Source organism: Puntigrus tetrazona, chromosome 7 (assembly GCF_018831695.1).
Source record: "Puntigrus tetrazona isolate hp1 chromosome 7, ASM1883169v1, whole genome shotgun sequence".
In the NCBI taxonomy this organism is placed as follows: Eukaryota; Metazoa; Chordata; class Actinopteri; order Cypriniformes; family Cyprinidae; genus Puntigrus; species Puntigrus tetrazona.
Genome location: NC_056705.1, coordinates 4,405,146 through 4,414,830, shown reverse-complemented (window position 1 = coordinate 4,414,830; position 9,685 = coordinate 4,405,146). Strand labels below are relative to the sequence as shown.

The following is a 9,685-nucleotide window of genomic DNA, read 5'->3' as shown; positions in this document are numbered from 1 at the left end:
AAACACACTGCTGTGAACCGACTAAACGATTTGCATGCCAGCTTTCTAAAACCGGATTCTCACCCGACAGGTTTTTCTCACCGCCGAAATCCTGCGCTCATTTCTAGAAAAATCGAAATATTTTCTCACCGAAAGTAATCTGCTTTCTGCACTTTGAGCAATAAACAGAGAAACCTTCGTTTTTTGGTTGTTAACGACCTTCGCTTCATAATCTCTGAATCATTCTCACCATTTTTATAACATTTGCATCTGATGGGGTAAGTGAAGGAGTACTTTAAGAATGCGATTTCTATCTGCTCCATTTCCTCTTCCTGATTGCTAACTGCTAAAGCTAGCTGTTGTCATTTGACCCTGATATTAATATAATACAATTACAGCCTTACAAATCGGGAGTTTGCGTTTAAGTTGGAAAAGGTATCTTACAACACATGAACACTGGAGTCAATAAAAGTGTGAGGAAACGTGTGCCAGCACTGGTTTGCTTTTGTTCTCTTCATTTAATAAATCAATCTTGATGAAGTTCTCTGTGAACAACAACACAAGGCTGATTTTAGCAGGGCTCTGTGAAAGTCCTGGTAAACTCACTAAACAGCTGGTGAAGCTCGCTTTAACTGCCTAGACTAGTCGTGAGTAGTCACGCATTTTTTCTTCAAGGCTGGAGTCAACTTTTATGCGACTGGCCCATGATTTCAGTTACGCCATCGGCATCGGCGACTCGTCAAAAGATTTATCTGATCTCCCTGCTTGTGCTTGTGTTTTACAGCGCATTCAGAAATGCCAGCACCTGAACCTGTCGAGCGATTAGAATAAAAATATGTCAAAACACCTGATGACATGGTCAAATATTTGCTTTTCAGATTTGGTAAGCATGAAGGACCTCACGGGGCGTATCGCAGCATTCCTGCTCTTCTGGGGTGAGTCGAGAGAGAAGAGCTTGTGTCAGACGAGACGTGATGACGCACACACACACACACACACACACACACACACACACACACACACGCGCTATAATCTTCCAGTCCGTATGCCAGTTTTTATGAACATTCCCAGTCACATGTTCAAAAAGAGATTTGGAAACACATATCGACTGTTAACTGTTGATAAGTTGGAAACACTTGCTTTTGATAGTCCACTTTATACATACTACTAACAGTTAGTCAACTAGCTGTCTTTTGAGTATTAGTAGACTTAATATCTTCATATGTCAGTAACGCAAGTGCAAATAAACAGTCAACAAGCTAGCAATACGCACTTGTCAATAATGCTCCCTGATCTAAAATAATCGGTGTTTTCAGTAATGAGGATTACACAGATGTGAGAAGGGAAATGATTTGAGATTTGAGACATTTGTCCGTGGCAATTCACGAGAGAGGAACAAAAATAAAAAGCAGGAACACTATAAGCAGAAGCGTTTAGATCCAACTGAATCAAATTCAGTGAATCTCACACTGAACTTCAACACCAGATAAACGCTAACGATACTTACAGTACCTTCAAGAGAAAGAAAAAAATCTATTTGTCTCTCGTTTTTATTTCAGGAATCTTGAATTCTGACTCTACATTTACCGCCAGTTCATCTTCAAACCTTCCCATGACTGTTTCTCAAAGCACTGCAGCTCAAACCTTGGAGTCCTTAACCACTGAGATCAGCTCATCAGGAAGCGCTGAAACGACTAGCGCAGACACATCAACGACGTCCGAGACACCTACACTGAGTCCAAGTCACGCAAACACCACTGAAACATTAACCGGTACCCAAGAACAAACAGCTGAAACCCCAACCAGCAGAGAGCAGATGGCAGTTTCTGAATCAATTTCTCCTCCGACGACTCCAGACTTACAGTCATCCATCTTCACCACAAGCCCAGAACCAAACCACTTCCCAACGAGCAGCGCAACCGAGTTTTACTCCACCGTTCAAGCCTCTACACAACCAGTGAACACTTCTGCCTCACCGATAAACCACCAAAGCACTGCAGCTCAGACAATGGAGCCCTTAACCAGTGCCACTTCCCATAGGATTAGTTCAACAGCAAGCACAGACACATCCATGGCACCGACTTTCAGTGACGCAAACAATGATTCAATTACCAACACTGTTTCCAGTCCACGGGATGATGAACAAACCTCACGCAGCAATATATCTGTGTCTTGGACTGCTGGAGCATTAACTGGTGCACAAAAACCTGAGCCAAGAACAGACGGAAGCGTCATAAAACAGACTGCATTTTCTGAATCCACAACAATGACTGCACATACAACTACAGCTGCAGGTTCTTCATTTCCATCCCCTGTTGAGTCTGGAGCATCGCAGTCTTCAGCGACGACAACTCAACACCTCGAGCCGCCAGACACCGAAGAGCCCTCATTTACAACCTCAGCTTCAGCTAGAAATACAGAGCAAACTCCCCAAAGTGCAACAGAATCATTAACACCTGGCACAACCAATGCTAAAATAGACTTAAGTACCAAAAGACCTGAAGAATCGACTACAAATGCAATTTCAGCCACCAACGGTCCCGCACCAGCCACAGAAAACGACATCGACCATTTAGCCGATACGTTCTCGTCCGCTTCTAGTAACACAACAGGAAATGACTTTATATGGACAGGTGACTTACTGATAACCTCAACGCTCGAGTCAGAAAATCCGCTAAATGGCAGTCAAGAAACTCCGACCTCCATGAAGGAGTCACAGTCGTCTCGGTCGGCAACAACTGACACGACACCGAATCCGAGTTTGGTTGCTTCCCCAGACTCAACAACACTGGATGAGACCAGCTCTGTCATAACGGCCCAAGTCACGCATAAAGTCCCCTCGCAAACGCCTGGAACTGCTTTCACGGCATCAACATCTACAACAACGGTAACGCTGACCATCTGCGTTTCATTTGACCATGAGTCTGAATTTAAATACCCTTTTAAATACCATTAAAGTCACAGATCAAAACTGAATGGCATGTAAATAACTGACCAACACTTAAATTACTTGGCAGACCAAAACGAAACGTGAAAAAAAACGTAGTAAATCACTTAATTGTCTTAAAAGAAGATTTTTTAAAGTCAGTTTACTTTTAAGGAAAACGTAACAGAAACAATACTATTCAAATAAAATCTTATCATTGTTAAAATATTACGAAATATTATTATAGTCACGTAGGGACGTCTGTGCTTTTTACAAAACCATAACACTTGTAGTATTTTATAATGAAATCACATACAATGCCATTTTAAATTATATAATAGTTTTCACACTGCAATATGTGCTAAGGTTGATAACCGTTTTCATTCATTCTTTTCCTTACAGGGAACGCTTTTAAGAGAAGCAGTTACATCTGATTCAAAGCCCACATCTATGAACGTTCCCTCAATGTTTCCAACCGATCAGGAAAGTCAGAAAACAAACTCAAATTCCTACTTAAACCCATTTTCTCTGGCGTCTCCTCTCATAGCCATAAGCAATGATGCTAAACCTGTCACCACTCCATTAGCTGAGGAACGCAAAAGCTCAAGCGTGAGGATATCAGTTCCAACGGCGCTAAACAGGTCCGATACAGAAGGCATTGCGATCACAGACACCTGGTCAAACAGCATATCTTCAATACCAGCAGCTCTAACAAACCCACCATTATCAGGTAACACCAGCAGAGACGGAAGGGAAGATGATTCTGCAAACTCGGTGAAAAACACCATTGTTTTTGTCTTCAACGTTCCCATAGTACCTATGTTTAAAACAATCACCTTCACTCACCCATTGGTTAATCAAGTCACAGTTATGAACACAGATTTAAAACCATGAAACAGTCACATAAAACCACCTGAAAGCAAAGCACATGATTCAGAGAGCATGCATTTGGCTCCTTGTGTACGTGACAAGGGTGGAAGGAGCCTACAGGAAGGCAAATGTCATTTATTTTTATGTTAAGCAGATCATATGACTAAGCTATGAAACAAACAAACAAACAAACACTGAAATGAAAACAGTCAGAATTTTAAACAGGTTTAATGTTATATGGTGACTGTAATAAGTCACAGTTTGTGTTCTATTTGTCTTGTTGTCGATGTTTATGTACAAAGGCACTCAGTGAAAATCATCCATGCATCTAAGCTATTTGCTCTTTGTATTACTTTACCTCTTTTGTCACTTGCAATCTATTATTGTTCATTTTAAAATTGCGCTATATAAATATTGCTGTCATATTTCAATATTGCTACAAAATCATCTGTTGAATAAATAAATACACAAAGTGTCAGATTAAATCATTTTGCATTAAAAGAAACACATTTGGATTTGTTACATAACCTCGTGTGTTATGTAAGTAATTTGGAAGAACGAAAATCCATCATGTGGGGAAAATGCAAATACGTGGGATGTATTGATAATATGCAACACTTATTCATCCCAACAAATAAACCTCATGACCAGATGAGATCTCAGTTTTAGCGGCAATTTCAATTTCTGCTTAACTTGATTTTTATCACATTAAGATAAATTTTTCCTCTCTTTTCCCCGTGGCACAGTTTACCAGACAAAATACAAATTCTGTCATCGTTTACTCACCTTCACACCAATCTATCACATAGTGCAATTAGCGTTTATATGTCCAGACAATGAATGCCAAGTCTGTTTTCTACATAAGAAATAAACTCAGCAGATTTGGAAAGGTATTTTTCTAATAGGTATTACATTATTTTGTCCAATGAAGATGCAAAAAATGACTGGTAATCGTACACTGTTATTGCATTCTACAATATGAGTTTAATCATCTTAATCAAGAACAAAAATCCCTTTATCTCTTGCTTTCAATGGCAGAATTTCATAAGACTGCAAGTTTAGGGAGGAATGCATTGTTGTACAGGTATGTATATCTTAGGTGTTTAAAGATGGAATTCATGAACAATGCACCACCATATGCCATTTTACGTCATGTGACTCCAAACAGAGCTAATAAAAATGTGCACTTTCAGGACAGCATGAGTTTACCTGCCTTTCTCAAGGGACTTACAACTTCACCTCTGTGTAAGACATTGCAACCAAGTACAAAACAGACTGGGTGAGTTTGACCTGTGTGAGTATGACTATAGCCATACTTTCTCATTTATACTCATAACCATTTATAATATTTTACACTATTGTATTTTATTTTGCTCTTGCTGTATTTTTATTTTATTGTATTTACTGTAATTGTACAGCACTTCAGTACGGTTTTCAGTAATTTTTTGATTTGGAACCATTTAAAAGTCCATTTAGAAATTATTTGTAATAAATAAGTCTGATATTCTATATCCTAAGATATATATACTTAACTGTGAGCATTTTTAATTTTGTAAAATGCAAGTTTTATATACCCATGATGTTAGAAAACAAAATTTTTAGTTAAAATATATTTCAGCATTTTTATCAATACTGTTAAAAGTTTTATCATATATATATATATATATATATATATATATATATATATATATATATATATATATATATATATATATATATATATATATATATAAAAATTTTTATAATAAATGTATATTTATTTGAAAGGTATGCATTAAATCTACGAAACGTGACAATTTAAAAATTGTAATGGGTTGTAGTATCCCTTTAAACTTTTAAATGGTAATAAAATATTTCCTTAGTTTTTGATATATGATAGCTACTTTAAATTAATTAATGTGGACTGCAAAAATGACAAATCATCCACAAAATACAGGGGACTGAAAAGAATGTCACTGTCACTGCCATGTCAGACAATTAAACCATTTCAGACATACCTCCTAATGTTATGTATTATATGCTTATAGGTGGTCTATGAGAAAGCTACCAAGATGAACAGACAAACGCTGATACTTGTAGTGTTAAGTTTAGGTCTGTAAGTTTCTGAGCATCCAAAATCTTTATATCACTTATTACATAAATACATGTGACAACTGAAGTAAAATTAATGTTACTGTGTTTTTTTATAACAATAGGGTTTTGTAGCACCACTGCTCAAACTACATCAGCATCAACCGAAACAACAACACAACTAGCATCTACAACTGAACCAACAACCACAACGTTTTTAACATCTACAACAGATCAATCAACTACATCTGAACAAAGCACCACAACCCAGACAGAAACAACCTCCCTACCCACATCTACAGGCTCTCCTACAGAAGCAACAACACAACTTACATCTACACTTGAACCCACAACTACAGCTGCTTCATCTACAACAGATCAATCAACTACATCTGAACAAAGCACAACACAGACAGCAACAACATCCCTACCCACATCTACAGGCTCTTCAACAGAAACAACACAACTTACATCTACACCTGAACCAACAAGTACAACGGTTTTAACATCTACAACCGAACTTACATCCACAACCGTTTTAACATCTACAACAGATCAATCAACTACATCTGAACAAAGCACAACACAGACAGCAACAACATCTCTACCCACATCTACAGGCTCTTCAACAGAAACAACAACACAACTTACATCTACACCTGAACCAACAAGTACAACTGTTTTAACATCTACAACCGAACTTACATCCACAACAGTTTTAACATCTACAACAGATCAGTCAACTACATCTGAACAAAGCACAACACAGACAGCAACAACATCTCTACCCACATCTACTGGCTCTTCAACAGAAACAACACAACTTACATCTACACCTGAACCAACAAGTACAACGGTTTTAACATCTACAACCGAACTTACATCCACAACCGTTTTAACATCTACAACAGATCAATCAACTACATCTGAACAAAGCACAACACAGACAGCAACAACATCTCTACCCACATCTACAGGCTCTTCAACAGAAACAACAACACAACTTACATCTACACCTGAACCAACAAGTACAACTGTTTTAACATCTACAACCGAACTTACATCCACAACAGTTTTAACATCTACAACAGATCAGTCAACTACATCTGAACAAAGCACAACACAGACAGCAACAACATCTCTACCCACATCTACTGGCTCTTCAACAGAAACAACACAACTTACATCTACACCTGAACCAACAAGTACAACGGTTTTAACATCTACAACCGAACTTACATCCACAACGGTTTTAACATCTACAACAGATCAGACAACTACATCCCTACCCACATCTACTGGCTCTTCAACAGAAACAACACAACTTACATCTACACCTGAACCAACAAGTACAACGGTTTTAACATCTACAACCGAACCTACATCCACAGTTGTTTTAACATCTACAACAGATCAATCAACTACATCTGAACAAAGCACAACACAGACAGCAACAACATCCCTACCCACATCTACAGGCTCTTCAACAGAAACAACAACACAACTTACATCTACACCTGAACCAACAAGTACAACGGTTTTAACATCTACAACCGAACCTACATCCACAGTTGTTTTAACATCTACAACAGATCAGTCAACTACATCCGAACAAAGCACAACACAGACAGCAACAACATCCCTACCCACATCTACAGGCTCTTCAACAGAAGCAACAACACAACTTACATCTACACCTGAACCAACAAGTACAACAGTTTTAACATCTACAACCAAACCTACATCCACAGTTGTTTTAACATCTACAACAGATCAATCAACTACATCTGAACAAAGCACAACACAGACAGCAACAACATCCCTACCCACATCTACAGGCTCTTCAACAGAAGCAACAACACAACTTACATCTACACCTGAACCAACAAGTACAACGGTTTTAACATCTACAACCGAACCTACATCCACAGTTGTTTTAACATCTACAACAGATCAATCAACTACATCTGAACAAAGCACAACACAGACAGCAACAACATCCCTACCCACATCTACAGGCTCTTCAACAGAAACAACACAACTTACATCTACACCTGAACCAACAAGTACAACTGTTTTAACATCTACAACTGAACCTACATCCACAACAGTTTTAACTTCTACAACAGATCAGCCAACTACATCTGCAAAAAGCACAACGCAGACAGCAACAGCATCCCTACCCACAACTACAGCCTCTCTTACAGAAACAACAACGCAACTTACATCTACACTTAAACCAACAACTACAACTGAACCTACATCCACAACTGTTCTAGCATCTACTACATCTGAACAAAGCAGCACAACACAAACAACAACATCCCTACCTACATCAAATACAGCTCAATCTACTACCCTGGTTACAACAAACTCACCTACAAGAACAACTGTATCCCTGCATACAACAGTTCAGCCTGGAACCACAACACAGGCACCAACGATTACAACCACAGAGACAACAACAACAACCCCGCATACAACAATTCAGCCTGGAACCACAACACAGGCTCCTACGATCACAACCGTAGAGACAACAACAACACCGCATACAACAGGTCATCCTGGAACCACAACACAGGCTCCTACGATTACACGTAGAGAACAACAACAACACTGCATACAACAGTTCAGCCTGGAACCACAACACAGGCTCCTACGATTATAACCACAGAGACAACAACAACACCGCATACAACAGTTCAGCCTGGAACCACAACACAGGCTCCTACGATTACAACCGTAGAGACAACAACAACACCGCATACAACAGTTCAGCCTGGAACCACAACACAGGCTCCTACGATTACAACCGTAGAGACAACAACAACACCGCATACAACAATTCAGCCTGGAACCACAACACAGGCTCCAACGATTACAACCGTAGAGACAACAACAACACCGCATACAACAGTTCAGCCTGGAACCACAACACAGGCTCCTACGATTACAACCGTAGAGACAACAACAACACCGCATACAACAGTTCAGCCTGGAACCACAACACAGGCTCCTACGATTACAACCGTAGAGACAACAACAACACCGCATACAACAGTTCAGCCTGGAACCACAACACAGGCTCCTACGATTACAACCGTAGAGACAACAACAACCCTGCATACAACAGTTCAGCCTGGAACCACAACACAGGCTCCTACGATTACAACCGTACAGACAACAACAAACACGCATATAACAGTTCAGCCTGGAACCACAACACAGGCTCCAACGATTACAACCGTACAGACAACAACAACTCCGCATACAACAGTTCAGCCTGGAACCACAACACAGGCTCCAACGATTACAACCGTACAGACAACAACAACCCCGCATACAACAGTTCAGCCTGGAACCACAACACAGGCTCCTACGATTTACAACCGTAGAGACAACAACAACACCACATACAACAGTTCAGCCTGGAACCACAACACAGGCTCCTACGATTACAACCGTACAGACAACAACAACACCGCATACAACAGTTCAGCCTGGAACCACAACACAGGCTCCTACGATTACAACCGTAGAGACAACAACAACACCGCATACAACAATTCAGCCTGGAACCACAACACAGGCTCCAACGATTAAACCGTGAGAGACAACAACAACACCGCATACAACAGTTCAGCCTGGAACCACAACACAGGCTCCTACGACACAACCGTGAGAGACAACAACAACACCGCATACAACAGTTCAGCCTGGAACCACAACACAGGCTCCTACGACATAACCGTAGAGACAACAACAACACCGCATACAACAGTTCAGCCTGGAACCACAACACAGGCTCCTACGACATAACCGTGAGAGACAACAACAACA

At 39.8% G+C, this 9,685-nt stretch overlaps 2 protein-coding genes across 2 annotated transcripts in view; both read left to right on the top strand.

Moving 5' to 3' along the window:
- Positions 1–4,476, top strand: part of si:cabz01085394.1 (mucin-5AC) — a 4,530-nt gene extending 54 nt beyond the window's left edge. Inside the window, exons 1-4 of the mRNA XM_043245175.1 lie at positions 1–257; positions 858–914; positions 1,539–2,866; positions 3,308–4,476. The exon at positions 1–257 is cut by the window's left edge and continues 54 nt beyond it. Of these exons, the coding sequence (XP_043101110.1) occupies positions 869–914; positions 1,539–2,866; positions 3,308–3,799 (1,866 nt within the window). The 5' untranslated portion in view covers positions 1–257; positions 858–868 and the 3' untranslated portion in view covers positions 3,800–4,476. The remainder of the gene's footprint in view (positions 258–857; positions 915–1,538; positions 2,867–3,307) is intronic.
- A 500-nt stretch (positions 4,477–4,976) lies between these two features.
- LOC122349116 (mucin-3A) lies at positions 4,977–9,240 on the top strand. The gene is made up of 5 exons (XM_043245043.1): positions 4,977–5,054; positions 5,803–5,866; positions 5,971–6,211; positions 6,389–8,442; positions 8,498–9,240. Exons 2-5 carry the CDS (start codon positions 5,827–5,829, stop codon positions 9,238–9,240), a joined length of 3,078 nt encoding a protein of 1,025 aa, XP_043100978.1. The 5' UTR covers positions 4,977–5,054; positions 5,803–5,826.
- The last annotated feature ends 445 nt before the right edge of the window (positions 9,241–9,685 follow it).

Excerpts from the sequence above, each read along its gene's own strand:
- LOC122349116 (XM_043245043.1), top strand. The coding sequence starts at position 5,827 with ATGAACAGACAAACGCTGATACTTGTAGTGTTAAGTTTAG. Across the intron at positions 5,867-5,970 it reads ACTTGTAGTGTTAAGTTTAG|GGTTTTGTAGCACCACTGCT; the intron begins GTCTGTAAGTTT and ends TTATAACAATAG. Across the intron at positions 6,212-6,388 it reads CCCACAACTACAGCTGCTTC|ATCTACAACAGATCAATCAA; the intron begins ATCTACAACAGA and ends AACCGTTTTAAC.